The sequence below is a fragment of the Pseudopodoces humilis genome, chromosome 2 (genome assembly GCF_049639895.1).
Source record: "Pseudopodoces humilis isolate 2021_Gansu_Grassland_sample_001 chromosome 2, ASM4963989v1, whole genome shotgun sequence".
Taxonomy (NCBI): Eukaryota; Metazoa; Chordata; class Aves; order Passeriformes; family Paridae; genus Pseudopodoces; species Pseudopodoces humilis.
Window position 1 is genome coordinate 49,851,959 of NC_142201.1, and position 24,246 is coordinate 49,876,204.

Here is a 24,246-nt window from a genome sequence, read left to right on the forward strand (position 1 = left end):
ATTTTGAAAGTGCGAAGGAATTTGTATACTTCTATACACCCAACAGGTCCAATCATGGTACTGTGGATAGACAACTGCAACCATTTTCAGGCAATCAGTCACTTCCTTTTAAGTTCAGATGGCAGAAAAGCACCAACCCTTATCTCTTCACATTTATTATTTTCATCAGGGCAGGATGCAGAAGTGCCAGGTACTTTCCAAAGAGACAGTTCCTATGTACAACAGATATTCTTTGCTTAATACTGTCATGATTTCCAGCTTCCACTGCAAAACACAGAACTTTCATTGTCAGGAGCTAGAGAGAGCACATGCACGCACACACACATTAGGCACTTTGTTTTATTTTGCAAAAAAAAAAAGTCTTTATATATAAACGATTTCATTCTCTCTCAAAACATTCTACAACTATACAGCTGTTTGCTCCATCATTTGCATAGGAAATACCACAATACAAAAATAAGGTAAGGGGGAGGCAAAAGAAGCGAAACAGCAACCAATTTCTGCATGTGTTTCCACGTATAAACATTTGAAGCCTTACAAAATTATTTACATCATTTGTGAACTATTTACATTGAGAGCAACATTTCTAACTATAACAAACAAAACTATAATTTATCAAGTATATGTAAAATTGTCTTAAAAAAAAAAGAGTCTATCATATACCACAAATAAATAAAGACAAACAACAGTTTTAACAAAGCTAGGTTTTCCTGCAAGACCCCTTTTTTGGTATTTTGATTGTCTATTCTAGCCTTTGGTTGACAGCTTAATATTACGGCTTGTGAAGTTCAGACACTTACTAGGTTTGTTTGGTTTTCTCCTGTTGTCTGGCCAAATCCTAACCTGGTCTAACCTCATCTTTGGCCCTTCATCTATGATTTCAAGGCTGAGCACGGTGGATCAAAGTCATTTTTAGCATAAAAGGGCACCATTTAATTGACTTCAGTGGAGTTTCAGCTACTTCTGTCAGCAGTAAATTTTTCCCTGCGTGTGTCAATCTGAACAGTGGATTAACTAAACTGCACTGTAATTTAAAAAAAAATTACTGTATCCTTTACCTTCTAGAAAATTACATCCAATATCCACGTGAAACTAGATCATACTGGTGCTGAACCAGCTTAACATGTCTGTGTATGAAAACTGCATCCTAAATCCTTCTTTTTAAAGTGATACTAAGTTTAGCTTATAGTAAGAGGTTTAACATTCTGTGTTCATTTTAACTATCCCCGCTACTTCAGCTTCCAACATTGATTTACAGCTCATTCTGCTTGTTTTGCCCTTTTATGCAATTTGAAAGCAAACTCCTGCTTTGAATATTCAGTGCACACCATTGAGTTAACAGGTACAAAACATCTGACTAAATTGGTACTATTTTGAGAGGTATTTAAGTACTTTTTTTATAAATGTGCCATGTTATCAAATGTAAAACAACTGCTTTTTTCAGATGTTTCTTAGAAAACTTTAGTATTAAACCTAAAAAGCTGATTTGCATATTTACAAAATCTTTGTCATAGCAAACATGCAACACACAGAACAAAATGATTTGTTCTATGGCTGTTTATGAATTTTTCTATGTGTTTTATATCCACAGAATGGCTTAACATTAAAAAAAAAAACAACCCACATGTACTTAAGTAAGTCCAGTAAAAACCTGACAGATTACAGTTCATGGCTTTTCCACTGTGTGCATTTATCTGCCTCCTCTCGCTAATTTGTTTACTAAACATTGTCACAATAATGACAGTGCTTTGGTCAAAACACTGCAGGAGGCAAAAAAAAAAAAGTATAAAGCTGCAATGTGTAGAGATATAATACTTGTAAAAGAGATGAAACCTGCTGACTAAAGCCATATACATCATGAAAGCAAACAAATGACTGAACACTCTGGTAATTGTGATACAGTGTCTTCCCTTTTTCTGCATAAATATACAAAATATACATTTCCAGTTCCTTTTGAGATCTCTTTTAAATGGATATATACTCAAAAATTCAACTAATTTCAGTTGTATGTCGAGAGTCAATAGGAAATTGCATAGATACAAAACAGCCTCAACCACCAGTCCAGCTCTCAGTTCTGATGCCTCTTCATGTGGAGCGCCAGGTGATCGGAGCGGGAGAAGCTGCGGTTGCAGACGGCGCACTGGAAGGGCTTTGCCCCCGTGTGCTTCCTGTAGTGGCGCGTCAGTTCATCCGAGCGGGCGAACCTCCAGTCACAGCCTTCCCACGTGCACTTGTAGGGCTTCTCACCTGGAACACAGCACGGAGACATGGAACTGTCAGCTGCCACTCCTCAGCAGAAACCCGACGTGAGTCCACGCTGAGCGGCACTGCTCCTCCATTACAAACAAGGAGCTGACATATCCTAATTATCCACAGCTCTCTCCATCAGGCTGCAAACTAACAGCCCCTTTGTTTTTTTCAGCAAATTTTTCTCTTGAAAATGGGATTTTCTACCTCATTAAAATGTACAAAACTCTCAAACGTGCAAATTGGAGGGAGCTATGGTAAAGAAACACGGAGTTAAAAAGCCTGCATGAGAACGAAACATGCTCCTTTACACTCACCACAGTATGAGAGGGAGTAGGGGGGAAAAAAACAGTCTCATGTGACAATCTAGCCTGGTTTGTAACTTACACTTTCACCTTTCAAAAATGGGTAAGTTAAGTTATACAGTGCTTTTCTAAGAAGTTTGAAATGGGAAAGAAGATTTCTATAAGGATTCTTTGCAGTGTGCAGATCTGTTAAGAGCTTCTTATGTGTGAAGAAAGGGGCACAGTGTGCTACAAACACAACGGGGATAGTATTTTCTAAAATGTCACAAGCAATAAAAACTCATGGTATCCTGCCTGGGGCTAGCTATAAATAGGAGAAAGAACCTCCAAGTTCAAAGCACTCATTTTCAGAATGAGATGTCTTTAATCAGGTGCTTAAACAGCCATATTTTAAGGTGGAAAGTGCTTGCTGTCTTCAGCAGTCTATACTGATGTAGGAGGAACATGCCATCTCTGAAAACTTGCTGTGTTACAGCAGCAGCTTCAAAATATCCACCTAGTCCTGAATACACCAGCCCAGGAACCAGAAACATTTGCATTCATCCATTTTAGAACTAGAAACAGTATTTGGAGCATGCCTACAATATACAGGTGTTTGTTGAAATGGGAGAAATATGGAGTCACAAAGCCATGACGACTTTTGTGTGAAAACAGTTTTACATGGGTACACACACCTGCCTAGGAGCTTTTGTGGGCATGATGCCACCATACAAGTAAGCTTCATATAAATAAAGAGCTTAATGTTTGATGTTATTTGACAAAAACACCTTAGAGTTGGGAGAGCGAATTGCTGTCTATATATTTTGTATTAGTTTGACCCATTTGGCAAGAAGAGAGAGAAAACCAAGTGTATCAAAGCATTTGGCAGTAGCTTCATCTGGAGCAGAAACTGACCAACGCTGAGATTTTCAAACAGTTCTTTCTAATCCATTTTACAGCACTTCTACATCTCAACTGGTCCAAACATTTACACTGACAGTCCAAATTCTACTGCAGAGTGAAGTGCCTCCCACTTTTCCCTGATTTACTACCACACAGGCACATGGAAGAAAGAAAGGGGCCAGTATCCTGAAATCAGAGTGCTTATTCTGCATCAGTTATGCAGGTGACACCATCTGAGAAGCTCCAAAACATTACTTCAGAGGCACTTATTTTATCATGCAGATGAAATTACGGAACTGCTTTTGTCTGGGAGTTTCCACTGCTTTGTCTGATCAACTTATAAACTTTTCATCTACTACTGAGAGCAGAACCAGCCCTTTGCTCATAATGGGGATATGCCTTTGGTAGGTGTCATCACAACCAGAATTAGTCCTTTTCAAGAAAAACTAACCACCTACCCACCCAACAACACCTTTGTATCAACAGCAACTGGGATTTATTGAGTTCATGGTGGAAACATAACATCCCTTAGGAAAAAGAAGAGCCCAGCATCACCTCTCACAGAATTTGTAATTATTTGGTGGATCACAAATCAGAACAGAAATCATCACAGATTTCTGTCACTGAAATTAATTCTGTCAGCTGAATTAACTCTGTCTGAGTAAATTCTGAATTAACTCAGTAAATTCTGATTGAAGATGGGAATTATCTATCATATAAGGGTTTTTTTTTGCTTCATACAACACATGCTATAGGCTAAAATACAGACTTCATTCAAACCCGGTGTGTAAAGCTTTTCTTACACCAGTGAAGCCACCTGAGAACACATTTGGTCTTCACAGCAGAATGATAGGAAAGGTCCCTATTGAGTCCCTATCTTTTGCACTATATAGATGATCCTCAATGTATTTTACCTGGGTTAGCATTGGAGGCTGTAAAAGCCTGTGTTGCTGATTCAAAGGCACAGCACCAGGGAGATGATCTTTGAACACTTTGTATTAATGCACACGTGCATGCACAGAGGTTAAACCAAAGTACTACTCCTGTATTTGAAATGTCTTAATTTAGAGACAGTGTATTTATTTCTTTTCCTCCTTTCTTTTTCACCTTTTCTCCCTGTTTGCTTTAAATTCTTCTTTAAAAGTCTTCACTCAAAACTGCCACGTTATACTTGACACAGAGCCTGACACCCTCACTGTCCAGGGAAAGCATATACAGTCATGTCTCTATCTACCCCAAATGCTTCTTCTTGTATTTTGCAGAGTTATACAAGGAATGACAGAGAAGGTAAAGAGGGCAGGAAAATAGCTCTAGTTAACAAAAGCCTAGAAATATCCAGACCAGACCAGAATGGAGACCTGGAGATTAAGATCTGTTTCCAAGTCTGGCACTGAGGAGCTATGAAGTACACACAACTTTCACTGAGTATCAGACTGTGCTGCACTGTAAAACCAGCCTCAAAGTTGTCCAAACAACAACAAAAAAAAGGTGCCCCCCGTTAAAACTTTTCCTAACACGGCGCAGTGTCAGCAGGTGTTGTGAAAGCTCCTGGCAGAGGAAGTGCCGGCATGCCGGCTGTCTGGGCAGCGGCGATCCCTGTGTCCTGCTGGGTGCCAGCAGGCACTGCTGAGTCCCATAGCCAGAACCCCTATCAAACTCACTCAAACTTTGTAGAGACACTGTTTAGAAATTCACCACACTGTCATGGTCACATCACTGCCTTCCACAGACACGAATCCTCCAGGGCAACAGCGCTGCTCCCGGGAAAAGCTCGGGCAGTGCCATGCAGAGCAGCACCACTCCTCCTTACTGGCAGACTTCTGCAGACCTGAGCTAAACCAAGCGCTGCTCAGGGGATGAGCAGAGGCAACGGTGCCTTACTCAGATTGTTTTAATAGTGTTACTTTTATGTACTGGAAATTAAAGCCAGAACACTGCTTTTAACTCCTGCTTTGGCCAACAGTGAGAACTGGAAAATATATTTTTAGTGCAAGTGTAGACGCCTGGATTATTTTGAATAAATCCTAGGGGTAAAATACTGAATATCTATGTTTGTAATGCTAGTTTCCGTTGGAAAGTTCTATTTAAGAACTGAATCAATTTCAAATGTTTTCCTTTTGGGCAAGGAGGAAGGGGAGGTATAAAAAAAAAAAAAATAAAAATAGGTGGAGATTAATTTTCACTCTTCTAGAGCAAGCAGAAGAACAACTAGCTGGTCATGTTTTCTCTCTCGCAACCTATATACATGCTATTTGTCATTTAGCAGAAATAAGAATTTGGTTTAAGGTCCTGGAAGCAAAGGAAAAATAGTCTCATATTTTCTGACACGATCCTACTTCTTTGCTGTGCTGACTTTAAAGCTCTGAGAAATCTGGGTGAAAGACTTACTTTTTAAAAAAGCAGGTATACACAATAAGGGACACTGAACTCTTTATCCACTGTTTTCATTGGCTACATAGTAATGTAAGATTTGTTTACTCTAATGATTGTGTGAAATACAGTAGCTGTAAAGTTTTAGAAGTATTTGGTTTTCCTCCATCAATTTAGGGCTTCTATAGGGCGTTAAACCAAGAATGCCACTGGTCATCAAACACAAGGGCAGTACGGCTCAGTTACTGGAACATGATCACGGTATCAAACAGATATTTCACTGTAAAAGCAAGAAAACAGCTAACTCCTCCACTTCAGGGGAGCTTCCACGGGATTTGTTAGAATGTCAACACTGTTCAACTAAAACACCATGGAGGAAGCTGGTACCGATTTCCAGCCAAATAGCACACTCCAACCCTTTCTTCCCAAGCCAGAAATATTATACACAGCACTTCTGGGAAACAGAACTGCTTTCCTTTAAATTATACTTCAACAGGATAGAGATTTCATAAGTTTAATTGGATTTCTGTACAACCTCCTTCCAGTATCAATTGTTTAAAATATTTTGCTAGGTTTATACATCACAAATTATATTTTTAAGTTCTTGAGCTCTTAATATGAATCCATTCTCCAGTTTTAAAAAAATACACTTGTGGAGCATTATAATGAGACTTGTATTTGAGCACAGAAATTGTAAGCCCTAATGTTTGGACTGGAAGGTCTTTTAAAGAAAGCACACAGCAAGAGATAAGGGAGTTTAACCTGAAATGAGACTATTTTGCTTCCAAAGTGCCTATTTGTTATAAAAAAATTATTCATAATGCTGTGAGATTACAAGGATGTCAGAAAGACATTTAGATGTTCACATATAACATGCTACGCTAAACATCCACTTCAAAAGATAAAATCTCCCCCAGCAGATCCCATGGTTCAGGTTTCTTATCTACACCACAAGAGAGTGGTCTGGACCAGTAAAGTACGCACACTGTGTTGCCTCTTCTCCCTTTAATTTACCTTCTGATTCAGTTGTGTCAAAACACACCAATTGCTTTCCTAACATTTAATTCTAGTCGCTGGCAGTGACCCTCATGGCCATGCTCATTTGGGTAAGGCACAGTGCCACCAGTGGGGGGGAGACAGTCATTTTGAAGACACCCTCTATCTTCAACACGCAGCCTCTGTTCAAGAACATGTTTCTGTTTAAAATTGTTTGGAAAAAACAAGTCGCCGACAGACTCCATTATTGATGAATCTTCCCATTAGCAAGAAAATAAGCTTCCTTATTTCACCAAAGAGTTTTTTGACTTCATTTCTGCAATTCACTGCTAGGACGGCTTTAAAATAAAGTTGTAAACAGCAAGGGCTGGATTTTCAAACCTAAAGTTAGGTAACTCTATTGGTATGCAGAAATCCAAATACAGATATTACACCAGCCAATGCCTGCAACTTCACTTGTTTCCTATCAGAAATTTCTGTCAGAGCAGTGAATTTGGAGCTTACTTAAGGAATAACAAACAATACACTTTTCAGAGACTCCAAAATGACACCACCTCATAAGGGTATAAAAGTATAAAGACAGCCACTCTCCCCCCACCAAGTCTTGCGATCATTTTAATATTACTCATGCTCATTATGGAACTATTTCTAGTGGCAAGTGGTTAGCCTTAAAAAATATTCAGATAGGTGTGATAAAATTGTGGCAGGCAAAACAGAAGTTTCTGTACCAAAACTGCATCAGTTATGTACATAACCTTTATCATGTTCAGCTTTAAAACATATTACTAAGATTTATGTTGTCTCAAAGCTTTCTGGTGAATTTGTTTCCAAATTTTTCACATTAACATCGGTTGTCTTAATTTCCTGGCATGATATAGTCTCAAATTTTAGAAAAAAACCAAGAATAAATGGAATGTTTTTTCTGTTTTAGTTTGCTTGAAATAGTGTTTCTCTACCTCATAGCACCATAGTTTTAAAATACTGACTCAGTGACTGGACTTCAGAAGTTTTTTGCTCTCAACATTTACCTAAAATCAGATCTTCTTTCTCTTATTGACTAAGTGCTAAGTGCTGTAATCATCATTAAAAGCAGCTTCTTAGTTTGGTTTTGGTTTTTTATTTTTTTTTTGAGAAAGAACAGAAAGCTGGATTTTCAAAATAAATAATCCCTGAGGTGTTTAAAACATGTGCACTAAAATCCTCAGTTGTCCAAGATGGAGATGGATGAGAGGGCTGACAGCAAGCCAGGTACATCCAGCTTACTCTGTGAGTGACAAAACAAATTTAGTCCTTGAAACATCCATCCACAAGGGTATGAATGAGCAACATATGCTGCACACTTTAAAATGCAATTAAGTCTCTGCCCATTATAGTAGTGGCTAAAGGGGTACCATTATATACTACTTCATGATGAAACAGCATTTTAAGGAATTTTGTAACAGAGGGCTTTGAGCTCAGCACAAAGTCCAATCACTGATAAATGAAGCATGAACAGGAATAAAAGATAACTCACCGGTGATCAAAGAGGACAGTGGAAAGAATTCACTGTCTGACTACAGAGGTGCAGAAGGTATTACCTTCTCAGCACTCCCACCAGTGCTAGAAGCACACTTATTTTGCTAAGTGTTGTCTTACGCAGTTCAAGGATTAGTGGGGAATCTTGACTGCCCTGTGCAATGGTTTATTTTGTTTCTGGTATAACATTCTGTCTTAACAGAGGTGGTCTCTCTTCAAGGAGATATGCAAACACAGAGGAAAGGAATTTTTTAAGTAGGTTTATAAGAAATCCATGCCATTTGGGGTGCACGCCTGTGTCTACACATCCTGTGCTGAAGAACACATTTCCTCATCTATGCCTGTGGTACAAGAACTGCTCTTTAGCTCTCTCACCAATAACACTGGCTTTTGTACAGTCAGATAAGAGGTGCTCTTAAAATGGAATTTATTAAACACATACTGTAGACTTCCAGATTTCCATCTACTGTATGCACACACACACCAAAAGAAAAAAAAAAAAAATTAAAGCAATACATAAAAGGCATTTTAACTAAAAGCAAAGCACTGTACACTTGCCAAAATCAAAGGTTTTAATATGTCCTTAATCAGAGTTGTTAGAGATCCCTGAATATAAATAATGCAGCCTGACAGGACAGGAATGCTGCTACCAAGATACTCAGACTAAACTAGGACATTACTTAAATGTTTCTAATCTTTCACCAATGGGAGGTGCAGGTCATCTAACAAACAACAAGCAACACACCACCCAGGCTGGAACCAGGAGTCAATCGTCCCAGTCAAGCCTCAGAAATTAATTACAATAAGGAATGTCTGATCAAATAATGGAAAGTTTTAATCACTAGCAATTGCTGTGAATCTCGGGACTATATTAGCCTATGTAGGGCGGTCTCAAAATGAACTATATTTAAAGCTGGTCTCTTAGGTCAACAGTTTCTTTATCAAGAATCAAATATCCTGGAACTGAAGTTTAATCCTCTCAGGGAGCAATTGACAGAAACAACAGTTCTTTTAAGCTTTCGTGCTTAGAGGGACTTTCTAGGCTTTTAATCAAAAAGAAAATATTAGGCTTTTCTTTTCAGTATCTAAAATCTAACAGGAATACCCTCACCTGCCACCTTGGAATTTAATTCATGCTTTGTAAAAGTTGCATGCTGGATGCCAGTGAGAATAATCAGTAATATTTAAATAAAATTTAGGTTTATGCTGCTAAGATTTCAACCTCTTGAGCAACACATTCAAACACTTCCCATGACTGCAGATAAAGAACCAGATCAATTATTCCCAAGGCCTGTGAAGTAGGTATTTCATGAAGTATTTGAAAAAGATGCATTATTTTCCCTTAAACTGTGGTTTGCACAGGAAAGTAATGTACTTCCATTTCTCACACAGGCAACTAATGGATGTAGCAGAATTCATAAATAAAAGATACTAACATACCCTTCAGCAGTGTCTAGCAACACTGTACTTTAATGCACTTTGTCAACAGTTTTATTTAACTCTCTTCCACTTTTCCTTATGGTCTCTATCAATGATGGCATTTACTGACAGCTCCTTAAAGTGTAATCTATGCAACTGACTCATTTAACAGGTCAAAGAAGCTGGATCTGCACAGAAGTATTACTTAATTACTGTTTTCACAATTTCAGGATGAAGTTTGCTATGGCTGCAACCATGAGTCCTTTGAGGTCTCCATTCCTCATTTGCGCACCATGAGCGAAATCCCTCACCAAAGACTCGGTATGATTTGAGTTCATACTTGTTTTCACAACATGCTTTTTTTCTAGCAGGAGCCCAACTACTGTCTTCCCTTCTGAACCAGGGGCATCCTGAATTCCTGGGCAATTGGCACCACCCTTAACAAGTGTCCCTATACAGGTATGGTGAACTGAGAGCACCAAATCCCAGCGACTGCTGAAGTCTACTGCTTACAACTGGTTCTAATTCTGACGTACCATCGGTCTAATTCTGGATCTATTGAGGCAGAGATCTAAAATAAAGTAAAATGTTTAACACCTTGAGAAACCGCACAAGTCAGCAGCTGTTCCATGCCTATATAAACATTAGAAATAACCAGGGACCGTGGAAGTATTTTGAGTGCATCTCATTTGAGAAATGCCATTTCTCTTGAGTTATCGCGGCTTCCACTTCCCATCACCAAATACAAGCTAGATCTATAGATAGAGATGAAATAGTTCTGCAGTTAATGCTAGAAACTATTAATGGCAAGCCCACCATGTGACCAGAGAACATGCCTGTACAAAGACTCTGTATACGGAAAACCAGAATGCAGCTGGAAAATGTCCTCAATGTGCGTGCCTTGATGTGTTCAAAACAATCACAAATTTTCCTCTTAAAAACATACACAATACTGAAGTGTGCAGCTGCTCACAGAAATAATTAAACCCCCCTGCCCCAACCCTGTAGCCAGCTGTTCTGCAGCATTACAGGTAGTGTACAGGTATGGTATTCCAGGTGCCTGCAGAACCAACAGTCAACAACCACAATCCAAATGTTTGGCATATAAAGAAATCTAAAGAGATACGTTATAGGACCACTGTTTCTAAATGATTACTTGATATATATATACGTGTATGTATTCGGATGCCAGAAGAACTGAATGAAGTTTATCTGCAATACGAAAGTAACTGCATTTCCCTGAGATTTGGCACATGTTTCAATTTGGACATACAGCTGTTATGCCAGAGCTTTCAGGTGGCTTTGCTGCTGAACAGCCCGCGATAAATGCGCAACCCCCTCACGCATTAGATACCACAGTTGCACAAGGCCGGCTACGAAACAAAACTTGTTCCATGACGAACAGGTGACATAATTTTAAAAGAAACTCCCTGCTTCAAAAGGTCAAAAATCCAACCTGTTTTGAAAGATATTCCAGTAGGTACTTTAAAATACTGAGTACCACTTTACCTGTTTCAGAAGTAACTAGTATCAAATTCAGGTATCACACTGAAGTGTTTTAAGGTATTAAAATGTACCACACATCTGCTCCAGAACTGCATGGAAATGGACAAAAAGTGTTCCGTAACTCTTCAACACTTGAACCTTTGTTCATATTCTGTTTAGGGGTTGCCAGTTTACCAACTAAAATTTATTTCCTCATGAACAAATGCTAAAAGCATTACATAAGGAAATAAAAATGTGTGCCTGCTTCAGCAAGCATATCTTAGCTCTTAACGGGAATACTGGACTCCTGATCAACAGCAAGAGTCCAGTGTAACTATGGTAAATCAGCATAACTATATCACTTTATACCACCTGACTTGGTGTAAGGTAAACAGCTTGGGAACACCTAAGAAGAAAAATATATGGGATTCTCCTCTCGCTTATTTCCTATAGTTTGGATGTAATTTATAAATTAGACTACAGCCTACATTCCATCGATCCAAAGTAACATTTCCCTCAGGTTTGTTGTCAAAGAACATCTACTAAACCCAGTCAAAGCCTTTCAGAAGAAAAAGGCTGCTAAATAAATACTGTGAAAAGGCTGAGATTTTCCAACACAAAAGGAAAACCATGAGGTCTGTCTTGACTTTTAATGGTAGACAAACTTTGCTGCAGGCTCTTTTATTTTAAGATGACAGATTGCTGAGAAGGGCAGGGACTGCTTTGGATGAGAGAGAGACTGCAGCCAATTTTAAAAGGTATTGTTAAGAAACTAAGAATAAGGAGAGAACAACTTCAGTGGTCCATGATTACTAAAGAACGGGTTTAGCCAGATAAACAGGTCTGCTATCCCTGGAGGGATTTGAAAGAATATCACACACAACTTTATTAAAACGGCTTACGTGACATTTGCTTTAGACTTTGAAAGTAAATGCTTTACAAAGTCCTTTAAAAATGTTTTAAAACTAAAAATCAAAACTTATTAGAGCTGTATGAATTCACAGTGCCAGGGGGATGGGATGAACAGAGGCACATCCTCTAATTTAGCCCTCGGCATCTATCCCTTTGGAGATCAATAGCAAGATTGCCTTACACTCTTGGGGAAGGCTGAGCAACTTCACAGGTTTCCCTGAGTTTGCACCCCTTTACTTTAGCATTCCTTAACCGATCAAATGTTCAGTCAGAGATCTGGCTCTTAAAACACACTTCAACTGTATGTTAAGGCAGCGATCAGAATTGCTGCTGGAAATCTTCAAGTATGAAGTGAATATTCAGGAGAGTTAAACTAATCCAAACTCTGAAATACTGCAGGTAACAGGATACAGACTCACATTCTTGCATGTAATGCACGCCTTAGACAGTTTATCCCTTCATTCACCTCCCCAGAAGACCCTTTGTACTACAGACCTGCTTAAGTTCACTAGATTTTTATCTAAAACAACATTCTTGTTTCTATGAATACATCAGCTCCTCTGACCTTTACACATTTATACACATTTCTAGGCAAAAAAGTGAAGGCAACAATAAACATTAGTGACCCTAAGCAATATATGTGAGCAATGAGGTATGTATTTCTATGCATACAAGAACTAACTTTGTAAAACCCTGAAGTCATTACTACTTAAGGTACAGAAAAAGATACAAATTGATTTAAAAAAAGAAAAGCATTCATTTCAAATGCTAACTATATAGTGTTAATGTTTAGACTAAAGCTTTGCTTTTATCTCTCTTCCTAGTTATTTTGTAATAGCAATCAAGATATTTAAAAATGTATTTAGATCCTGGCTGAAGTGCACAAGTGGAAATGGTACACTTAAATTTACAGACTATTTATTAAATGGGGATTCTGTTCTCTGACACTACTCAATTTACAGCCTCATGAAAACATTCCTTTCTTACTAAACTTACTGCTAGTGAGTGATTATATATTAAGAATATTTTTAACAGCATTGGTGTTTAGTCTGTCACTAATGCAAAACAATAATCTTCTACACTTGCTTTTAATTTTTCACTGTATAACACAGGCAACTTTCATTTCTGAAAACAAGATTTCCTTATTAACACTTAGCCTGGACATACTCAACTTCTTTACAATAATCTAACAATCCCTTTATAATAGCTGCCGAACAGAAGGCCTTGTTTCCATAGAAATAGTGAAACATTTTGTTAGACCATAGCTCAGGACAAGTTTTGACTTAAGCTCAGTTGAAAACTCACTCCTTGAACGGCACAGCCGTAGTGCTGACAGTCCGCCTCAATAACAAAGTAGCTTGAACTGTGACTTGTGTTTTGCTCTGATCCTAAGCCCATACAGAAAAGAACCGGAGTTCACACTCACTTTTAAAAACAGGAGTCATATAATTTAATTTCATTCTTTACGAAATCAGTCATGCTTTTCACTGATTTAGCACGAGTTCTGTACCAAGATCCCAGCAAAGAACATCCCTAAACAGTTCCAGGTGTGCTGGAGGTGAGCTATGGTTTTTTCCTTCTCTCCCTCTCTCCTCTTTCCCCCAGCTCAGCAGGTGAACACTCAGGAAGAGCATCTGGGGCAGTTCCACCTCCCAAACACCGTCCTCAGCACTCACAGCTCCTGAGCCCACACACAACCAACTCTGTCCCCAGCTCCACTCCCTGAGGGCCCAGGAACAGGGACTGCCTCCGTAGCTGCAAGCAGAGTTTGACCAGGGTACAAAAAACAACTGTGACAAACTCACACTTTAAATTTTCTTAATTTTAATATCTTTTCCTGACAGAACAAAAAAATTTAAAACATCAAAATTATGTCCTTTTCTTAAAAAAAAAAAAACATGGCAAACCATTTGTCCTTTGAAAAAATAATGAAGCCCACTTAATGCCAAGGACAAAGTAAATGGACGTATCTTGGGAGTTTTCATGATGTTGGTGAAAAATTCTAAGATTAAATAATCCTAAAAGGTCAGAAAATTCTATCTACCCAGATAAATCTTCAAAAGTAGAACATCTTTACTATGTTTAATTTACTATTCGGGGAGGAAAAAAGGTGGGGTTTTTTTAACACTTTAATGGCATTTTAGACTGAAAAGGAAAGTTTCCATCTGCTTTATTGTCGGCTATTTTGAGTTCCATTGAGGTTTAACAAAACCGCATTAACAAATTTTACTTCTCACTGACCAATCCTCAAATATTTTGTAGCTGAACTGCCAGTCTGTCCACACCACTCTAGAAAAAAACAGGGAGAAGCTGGCAGACCCAGCGTGCTTGCTTTGTCAGAAAACGCGTCAGCCACGGACGAACAAGAGACAGCGACAAAGTGAGTACATACATACCTGTGTGAGTTCTCAGGTGCGCTTTTAAGTGAGAAGACTTTGTATAAACTTTTGTGCAGCCTAAACAAAACAAAGAACAAAACAAAAAAAAAAAACAAAAAAAAAAAAAGAGGTTTCAGTAGGGAGAACAGAAACACTCTGCATTGTGTTTAAGCTTCCTCATTCAGTGCTGGGGTACTACCTGTACTATCATTAAAATTTACTACTTTCTGACATCATTTTTGCCATTTAGAAGCAAAATTTTTTAGACCGGTCCTAGAGATGTGTTGATTTACACAGAAAAGAGAAAAACACGTACATTTCTGGTGGACTTACTGCTTTGTAAATGTAGTATATCGGCCAACAGCCGCTACAATCTACGTACAATAATACCTGCTACCTAAGTCAACAACTTAGCAGGGGGGGATTATTTTTTTAAAATTTCTCAGAGGACCTGATCAAGCCAGATTCCATGTCATTATCACCCAGGGCTCGACATAACTTTTCCACTGGGCCTTTATTGTATGGCACACCAAATGGGCGATATGGCACCAGGAGCTGGTAAAGGGGGAGCAGCAATTTCTCTCTCGCTACAACGGGTGCGCATGCACGCTTTCTATCCCGGATCACGTACTACATGGAGGCACACTTTACAGTCAGGTCCCTCTTCCCCTTCAGTGCAGAAGGCAATCCATCTGCGGACAATTTCCAGAGATGGTTTTAATGGATTTATGAGGGCAGCTGAATCTCCTGTTCATAAATGGAAGAATGGCTATGGCCTTGGCTATCAGGAGCTGAAATGATTCTTTCAGAAAATTCAAACGGCTCCACTGCACTGGGCAAACAGAGCCTCTGCTCCATCGTGAATACAGGACAGTCACACTGATCTACACTAGCAAAGGCCAAAATTTTTATATTTTCTACAGAGTCCGTATTTTGCAACATGGTAAAATGAGCTCAAGAGAATTACAATTGACATGAAGAGCACCTATTATTTAAAGAATGTGAGAGTGTTCCACTCTAAATAAAACAATGATGAAGACAAATTCTACTTGGACAAGAAACTATTTGGTTCTCTCTAGGTGTAGACCACAGCTGAAGAAAACCACTTCTACTTCATCCATGATTATTCACATCTTTTTTTTTTACTGCAAAAGGGATTTTCTGGCACAGACTGCTTACCTGGGTAGTCACAGTAGTGGATTCGTCTTTTCTCCAAATCTGGGTTACTTCTCCTGTTGTATCTGACAGGCTGGATGTTCTGGGGGGTTATGGGCAGAGTTGCTGGTAAATTCGGGTTGTGAATCGCCAGCTTGGAAGCAATAGTTGCGGCGTATGATGGAGGAGGGGTTAAATTCTGCAGCATCTCTGCTTGTCTGTCTGGACTTCCAGGCTCTGAGCTTGGGGGTGAAGGAGGGAAGTAAGTGGCCTGCTGCTGCAGAAACTGGTTTGGCATGGTGTAGGTACAGGGGGGGATGCCCTGGAATTGTTTCATTGCAGTCTGTGGAACAGCCGAGGAGAGCGTGTTAAGGCCCGCCATGGCTGAGGGCATGGAAACATTGTTAAGGGAGTCCATCACGGCTGCCTGAGGAGTGGTGCTGGGCATGTCTAAATCCGGAGAGCTCAAGAGCTGATACAACTGGCCTTGCTGGGGCGTGATGGAAAGATGGACATCTGGAGTAGGAAGCTCCTGCTTGATGAAAATGTTGTTCACATCAGGAGTTTGGTGGGAGCTGAAGATGCTGGTAAATTCTGGGAGGGCCTGAGTGGGAGCAGGGGCAGGGGCAGTAGTTTCGTTCTGGTGAGTGAAGACGGTGACCGGCTCTGTCTTGATGTGGGTTACGCAGGGTCGCTGAGATTTGTACAGGCCAGTTCTCAGGTGGCTGATGTCGGGCAGGAAGACGTTCATGTTGATGCTGTAAGGCAACCCCTCGCTGTCAGTGAAAAACTGGTCTACAACTGAGGCACTGTCTCTTCTGTACTTCTTATGCTCAGGGATGACGGGAACGGGCGGGAGCTGAGGTGCCAGGTATTTCTCCATTTCACATCTCGTCTACAAAGACAAAACAGACCATAATCCACATGATTTGTTACCAGCTAAGAAAGATGATGGCATCCAAGTCATGTGAGGCTTTACAAATAAAAGGCAATACTGTTCATCCAGCCACAAGACACTTACAGAGGAAGTTATGAGTGCTCACAGTAATGAAAACCTGCTTGATTTTACAATCAGCACACTGATCAACATCATCAAGGACAAGGAGATAAAGTCAAGGTACAAAGCGTTCACACATTAAGACAGATCTGATGTTTCAGCATACACAAACTTTTCATCTTTTATGCCTAAAAGAGTGTGAGGCGCAGAAGTGACAGGCGCTGTGCCTAATCTGCAGATCTCCTGCTCTGGAATTCACTGCTCCAGCAGGGTGACTGCCTATCTGTTTCACCCGCTTCTCTTTGAAATGCTAACTGTAAAAGCCACATCCTCAGCTGACTATTTGAATACTAATACTTCAAATAACGTTTATCTATATATATATATTTTCCATACTTCCATGATTTTTCATCTCTAGAAGAATGGGATCTAGTAGTTAGAAATACAACACCAAAGAGTGAAATTATTAATAATATCAAATAAAAAGGAGACAGGTTGACTACAGAGTACTCTTTGTGTAAAGTGTCTCCAGGACTACACTTTAACCAATAATAATCTGTGCAGTCTATGGTTGTCTAACAGCGTGATAAACATGTCCCTATCCATGCCTCAGTTCCCGGAGAGCTCTTTAATTACTGGAAAATCATCCTCTTAGCAGAGTAGTGCGAGGGAATCCGTGGGTGGCTGTAGCCCTATACATTACTGGTGTACAGTCATCGGCAAAACATTTATCATGCACTCTCCAGTGGGCAAATGCGACATTCCCCCCTGCCCTGTCAAGAGAGTGCTCATACCAGACCCGTTTAGCACCCCGCAAGCGAAAGCAGCTGACAAACAGCAACTCTGCCCGAAAGTGGATTTTAGGACCTTTCTTCAAAGACCCCCGGTAAACACCACAAACAAACACAGCCGCCTTCCCGTCCCTTTGATCTGGATCTGCCCCGACATGCCAGGCTACTTTTTCCAGCTCTTGTTTACGAGTCGAGGGCAGCTCGCTTTGAAGACGGGGAGTTATTTACTCTATAGGGAAGACACCACCGAAAGGCAGCGCCCGATAGAGCGCTGCCCGGCACCGGGGCTCCCTCCCCGCCGACCCGGGCGACGCAGGGCTCGGGGAGCCGCGCCTGGAGCGGGCACCGTCCGCGGGCTGGACCCCGGCTGCGGTTGGCACCTTCCCGCTTTTAGCTCCTCCAGCTGTTTGCCTGCGGATCCGTTCCCAACCAGTCTCCTGGGACAGGCAAAAAGTCCTGGGAAGTCCCCGCTTACCAGCGAGTCGTGTGCTCTTCCCCCTACCCCCCCACCCCGCCCCCCGAACATGACTCCTTGCGTGGGCGAAGAGGACAGGCGGCCGCTCTAATTCTGCCGCCGGGCAAGTGCGAAGGCAGCAGCTGTAGCTTTCAACACAGCCGCGGGGGCAGCCCCGCTCCCCCCGCCGGCCCGCGGAGTCCGCGCCCCGCCTCGGCCGCCTCGCCGCGCTCCGTCGGCGGAACACGGGAGCGCTCCCCGCTCCGCGGCGCTTCGCACGGGCGGGATGGGCGGCGTGGCCGCTCCCCCGCCCTCACACACACACACACACACACACATATACACGTACACACACGTACACACATACACTCCGCCACTGCCGCTACCGCCACAGCCCCGGACTTCGGTGTCCGCCGCCCTCGCCCCGCAGCCCGGCCCCACCCAGTCCCGCCCGCTCCGCAGCGGCCGCTCCGGTCGGGGCGAGGCGCGCTGGCCGCGGGTGTGTGCGGGCACCGAGTGCCCAGCGGCGGGCTGTGAGCGGTGCCCGCTGCCTACCTGCACCATCTCCTCCGCCGGCAGGTTCGCGCCGCCGCCCCCGCCTCCGCCCCCCGGGTGCTGCTGCTGCTGCTGCGGCGGCGGCGGCTGCTGCTTCAGGTCCTCCCCGGGAAAGACCGCTACCTCCCGGGCCCCCAGCACCGGCTTCAGCTGCGCGAACACCGGCTCCTCGGGCTGCGGCAGGGGCCCCAGGCGGGCGGTCATGGTCAGCACCCTGGTGGCCATGAGGCTGGCGGCGGGCGCGGCTCGGACGGGCTGCCCGCCCCGGCGCAGGGCGAGTGACCCGCGGGCGGCTCCGGGCGGGCGGGCGGTGGCTACTCGTGCGCTCACTCCCCAGGAGCACCAGCCCAGAGCGCATCCACTCCGGAATCGTCAGTGCCTCCGCCCGTACCTGGCCGCGGGTATCTATCCAGTGACACACGCCCGCCTCTATTTCACCCTACTCCACCCCCGGCCCCCCTATACCCCACCCAGCACGGAGAGGGGGCCGGCCCTGCCGCCTGCCCTGCCTACGGGGAGCGCGGGCAGCTCCTCCCCGCCGCCCGGTCCGGCCCGGCCCGGCCCGGCCCGGCCCTGCCCCGCAGCGGCGGTAGCGGCGAGCGCGGCGGTGATGGCGGAGCGGTGCCGATCCGGATCCCGGTGCCGGTGCCGCTCGGGCAGCACCGGGGAGCGGTGCCCGGGGCAGCGTCCCCGGAAAGGAGCGGCAGGAGCGGCGATCGCCCCGGAGTGAAAGCGGGTTTTCAGCAAGTGCGGCGCTCCGCCGAGGCTTCTCTCGTGCTTTTACTATTATTTATAGTCTTGTAAAGAAGCACTGCTAATGTGGGCACTTTAAAACAACTGTCTTGTCCTACCTTTCATCTTCAAAAGAGTTTTAAAGGCAGTCGTTCAGATTTATTATTTTTTGTCCTGAAGGCAACTCGTACTCGAAACCTGCTGCTAATAATTATCAGCCCGGCAGTACGCATCCACCCGCCCCGCCTCGTACGCTGCGAAAATGAAGTTTTCCAGCGTTTTACAGAAATAGCGCAGAGGATAAGGAAGACGGGTAGAGGAAAAGAGGTAGCGACGATTGAATCTGTTCTTCCCCCCCTGCCCCCAACCGAAATGAGGCAAGTTTCTGTTTACTTGTTTTGAGGTGTGGTTTCGACGCAGAGCATATTTCCCCGCAGACACAGGACGGTGAGCTAAGCTACCGCATGTTTCGCTGAAGCAGAAAAAGGAGGGACGCCGTCCTTTCGTGCAACACCGACCGGCTCACGTCGTATGGGAAAAGTACAGAATGTAGTGGAACTTTGGAAAAAAGCACAAACTTTCCACCTTTCTCCCAGCCCTCTCAGCTCTGCGCCTTCGGTTTGCAGGGAGAGTCTGTCAATCCACAGAAATGTTGGCAACCTCCCCCTCCCCGTATTTATCCCCTATCATTTACAGACAAGGTTCTTTTTAAAAACGTAAATAAAGCATTTTTTTTTCTGGTCAACCTGGTACTCCTCCCCTTTGCCGCCCAGTGCACAGCGAGTAGGATGTCTGAGAGCCTGCATGCAGAAAGCTAATTACAGAAGCAGAGAAGAGCTCAGCTTAACATTTCTTTACACGAACTGTTTAGCAATATGTAGCCTCTTGATGCTTGTTATTACTAACGTAGATCCGGCTACTCCCATCAGCGCAGCATTTAAAGCCGTGCGGGCTCATTTCCCTCCGACACCAACACATATTCCCGTTTAGTCAATATGCAACTTCAGTGTCTTTTACTGAAGACTCATGGCTGGCGTTTTTTTCCCCACTCAAGAATAGGAACAGGTGTTTAACCATCAGATTTTAAAATCATGTCTTGTTGTTGTGTGAATGCCCTTCACATAACCGTAGTTTAGGGTTAAACTTCACACTACGCTGTTTGAACACCCGACATGTCCCCTACGTCAACTCGGTTAGGCTTCAAATTATGTTTTTGACCATCTGAAAGCACAAGTTTAATAGAAACTGAGCTCTAACAGCTTTAAAAGTGCAAAACTAGCAGTACTACTCTTTGCTGTCTGGAAACTAATTCTTGTAGATCAGGCACAACACAGGAGTAAGGAGTAGGCAGCATCCGATGTTGTGCATGTACTGGTAACTTTCAGGCATTTATATGAATCCTGTGGCTGTACTGTTTCTGAAGTGTTCCTGAGACTTGCATACCTTATTTGCATGTTTTCTCTCCATCTGATTAAATCAATGATAAATAGATAATTTCAAATTTTTTTTGTTTGTTTGTTTGGGCTATTTTTGTTTGTTTTGCTTTGTTATATACGTATGCATTTATAAAGGGCCTGCCCTGGCAAAAGCTTTGGCAGGTAAATTAGAATGGTATCACAGAATAAAGCTCTGTGTATATTTTAAACATTTTCAGAAGCATCTCTAAATGTGTTATAATTTATTTAAAAGAGGTTGAAATAAGGTCTGAACAGCAGATAAATAAATCCAACCTCATCACCATGTTTTTGTACAACTGATAGTCTAGTCCTACAGTCTTTTGTCAAGCAACAATCGATGGAAGATGCCTAAAGACTGTATAATTTTTAAAGAACAATTTTTTATTTTGAGTTTTCTTCTATCAGTAACAATTAAACAGGATACAGATAGACTCTTGTTCCTGCTATGTTCACTGCTTATCTGACCTACATACTGCTTCACTATTTAATTTACAGATAGTCTAAATGCCCTTTTAAATCCAGACAGAAAAAATACTTGATAGGCCATTTCAGGGATTCCTGTTGTTACTAGATTTTACACTTCTTGGAACAAAAAATTTTTGTTTACAAATTTAAAGTGAATAATAAACTGCCAAGTAGTGTCATCTCCTAAATTAAATTGAAATGAGAGTTTGTTCAGAATTAATCATCATGAAAAAAAAAGAGTTTACAGCTATAACAATTTTGGAATGATTCTGCTTCTTCACCGATTTTGCAGACTGAGGTAGAAGCGAGTTTACACCTTAACAGATGAATTTGCAGCAGAAAACCAAGTAAGCTGTTTTCAACCCAGAACAGCCCTGTTAGTGTAAGTAAGACTTCAGGCAGACATGTTTAGTAGTTTTGGTAAGTGATTATTCCTCTGGAACATAAATCCTCGGGCATCTTCTAAAAATTACAGTTCAAGGTCTTTAGCTATTGTCCTGCTGAGCAAAAAATAAAAAAAGGAGGAATAAAGCATTGATTGGTAAACACCTAGAGCTAGGTATGTGAAAGATACTTTTCAGTGTCCAAGGTCAGTGTCAAGAGAAGTGCAAGGCTCCGTGCTCGAAACAGCATTACCAGGTTCAGGGGAAAAGGGTTAAACTTTCTGAAACTATGTCAATGCTTCAGGTTCTGAGCGGGCAAGGATCCAGGCTTTCTGAATGAATGTAGACTCAATTACTTTGAACTCTCTTGTTCTGTACATTCCTATTCGCTTAGTAGTGCTATGCCCATTAGGGGAGACAGGAGAAAACAAGAACAAATGTCAAGTCCCAGGCAGTTGGGAGCTTGGCAATGGAGGAGCAGAGCACTGCCTTGTGGGAGTGGGGTTGGGAGCAAAGGAGTTCAGCAGGGGGGCCAGGATGGAGACAGGCGCTCTGGTTTCCTAACCCATCACTCTACAAGACTTACCTCTTAGGAAAGGTACTTGTGTCCCACTGTCCTGCTGGGAGGAGTAGGGCCAGAGTTAGGGGGACCTGTACATGCTGTTTGGAGGTGTAGGGAAGGACTGGCAAGACATGGACAAGTTGTTTCATAATGATGAGGTGAGGGAAAACCAAGGACCTGAGCTAAACTAAGCCAGGCTTGAAAGCCACAGGAAGATGTCTGATTATAATTTCAGGAGCTTGTAGCACATAGAGGCCTGTTGTGATTCAGCAAAAACCCACCTCATTTTTTCACGTAAATTTACTATAGAAGTGGGCATGAACTTTCTTCTTGCAAAATAGTAGCTGTCTGTACTTTTGGCCACTCATTACACTCCATCTCCCCAAGGAAAGAAATGGGTTTTCTTTTTGACTTCTAACTTTCAAAAGAGAGCCAGCACAAGCCTTTTACTTTAAGAAAGTCATTATTTTTCTCGTGCTAACTTTCCTCTGAAGACAGGATTGCACCAGCCACGAGGTACCATCTTAACTCATGACAGGCTTTGCGAATGCCACTCGTGCTATATAATCCAGCACCACCACACCGAGGAATGCAGCGGGGTGACTTTCTGCTAAAGCGAATGTGGGAAATCATGAAATGACGGTCTATTCCTGTGTATCTTTATCTCTTGCTGTTTCAGGATTAGCTTACAGAGGTGTTCCCTTGGCTTATGAAAGGCAAGCCCAGGTACCCATTTTTCTTTTCACTTAGCCAGAAATACTGTGATAGACCGTATGGAGAGAAGGATATTCCTGCTGAAATAACAAATGGCACTCCTTAATTATTTCAGCCTGGCATTTGAGTAAAAACACATTTCATCTTGACTTCTTTCCCCTCTTGACATTTCAGTAGTCATCCTCCTCCACCTCTGCTCTAGTGTGCAAAACCTTACAATCAGGAAAATACCTCTAGTTCCCGTCAGACAAGGCTTTGTTTTGACGGATGTACAGAAAGTGAGATTTCATTTTGCCAACCCTCCTTTATACTCTAGAGGACAATTGTATCAAACCTCCTCATTTCCAGTGGAGTTCCTCAGGCGTTCTTTGCTGCTCTGCTGGGAGTGAAGTGTGTACCTTCCTGAACTAGCTTGGCATTTTTGTTAATGGAATTGAATTCTCACATCATATCAGGTAGGAACCTTCTCAACAGAGACTCCAGAACTGGATTTGACAGTTTTTTAGGATATAAAGACTATAACAAACCTGCAAAAAATAAATTATTCCTTTCTTCTACCGGCTCAGGGAGAATCACCATTGCAAAACTTGGTAGAGACTTTATAAAATGAGAGGTGTATGCAAGGTTTTATTTTGCACAGATAAAAGTTAAGCAAACTTTTAAAGTTATGTTTGAACTTTGCTGAGATTACTAAAAGCACGCAGATGCAGTTGTACTTGTGGTTTGTTTTTATCCTTTAGCTAAACATATTTTTCTTCCACTGCAAGATGAGTAAGTTAAAATAGCAGTGAAGGTTTGTGACAACTAAATAAAGGTATGTAAACTTACCCACAAACAACCTTTGAAAAAAGCTTTTTGCAGCAACAGGTAAAGATCCTACCATGTCTGCATTTTCTGTGTTTTGACCTGAGTCAGTCTGCACTGTACAAAGCCTAATTACAGATTAATTATATAAATCTGTCTATGCAGAGGTCTGTTCAAGTATTTTCCCTCAAGTTTAACTTGGGCATGTGTGTATACACTTGCATGCATCAGTCTGATTTGCTATTTATCAAGGCCAGTGCTGACTTGGCAGAACAGATGTTTCAAGATGGAAACTTCAACTGCTCATTACTTGAATTCTTGGATTAAGAATCATCAACCTGTCTGGAGGGAACAAGACATCTTACTCAGTAGCTAAACCCAATCTTTTGTTGGATATTAAGAAGTCTTAGCTTCAAGTAAACAGCCTCATATTACTTAGGTTTCAGGTACAGTTCAAATATTTTCAGCCCACCTGACGAGACAAAATACAAAAAATAATTTATTGTTACTAGTTGTTTGGGTTTTTTTTTGACCTCTGTATGTTCAGTGTATGTCTGAACTGGAGGCTGTTAATTACAACAGGTCTTTTTGAGAACAACACGTCACTGACTCAACTTTAGGAGATGAGTCTCTCCTGTATTTTCATCCATTGTCATACAGCTGCTCGG

The 24,246-nt window shown here is 42.0% G+C and overlaps 1 protein-coding gene across 2 annotated transcripts; it reads right to left on the minus strand.

Moving 5' to 3' along the window:
- Positions 1 to 325: 325 nt before the first annotated feature.
- On the minus strand, positions 326 to 19,806 carry KLF5 (KLF transcription factor 5). 2 transcript variants are annotated; one of them, XM_014252476.2, is made up of 4 exons: positions 19,587 to 19,806; positions 15,689 to 16,559; positions 14,528 to 14,587; positions 326 to 2,247 (listed from the first exon to the last, which is right to left on the minus strand). In XM_014252476.2, the coding sequence occupies exons 2-4, from the start codon at positions 16,545 to 16,547 to the stop codon at positions 2,069 to 2,071; spliced, it is 1,098 nt and encodes a 365-aa protein (XP_014107951.1). In that variant the 5' UTR covers positions 16,548 to 16,559; positions 19,587 to 19,806; the 3' UTR covers positions 326 to 2,068. The 2 variants fall into 2 exon arrangements, with proteins under 2 accessions (XP_014107951.1, XP_005516476.2); XM_005516419.3 differs by lacking the exon at positions 19,587 to 19,806 and adding an exon at positions 18,462 to 18,872.
- Between the last annotated feature and the right edge of the window lie 4,440 nt (positions 19,807 to 24,246).

Bases quoted from the DNA above. Each gene is read 5' to 3' on its own strand.
- KLF5 (XM_005516419.3), bottom strand. From the start codon at position 18,686: ATGGCCACCAGGGTGCTGACCATGACCGCCCGCCTGGGGCCCCTGCCG. The intron at 14,588-15,688 runs GTAAGCAGTCTG...TGTTTTGTTTAG, and splicing joins CCACTACTGTGACTACCCAG to GCTGCACAAAAGTTTATACA. The intron at 2,248-14,527 runs GTATGTATGTAC...GCTGTGTTCCAG, and splicing joins GCACCTGAGAACTCACACAG to GTGAGAAGCCCTACAAGTGC.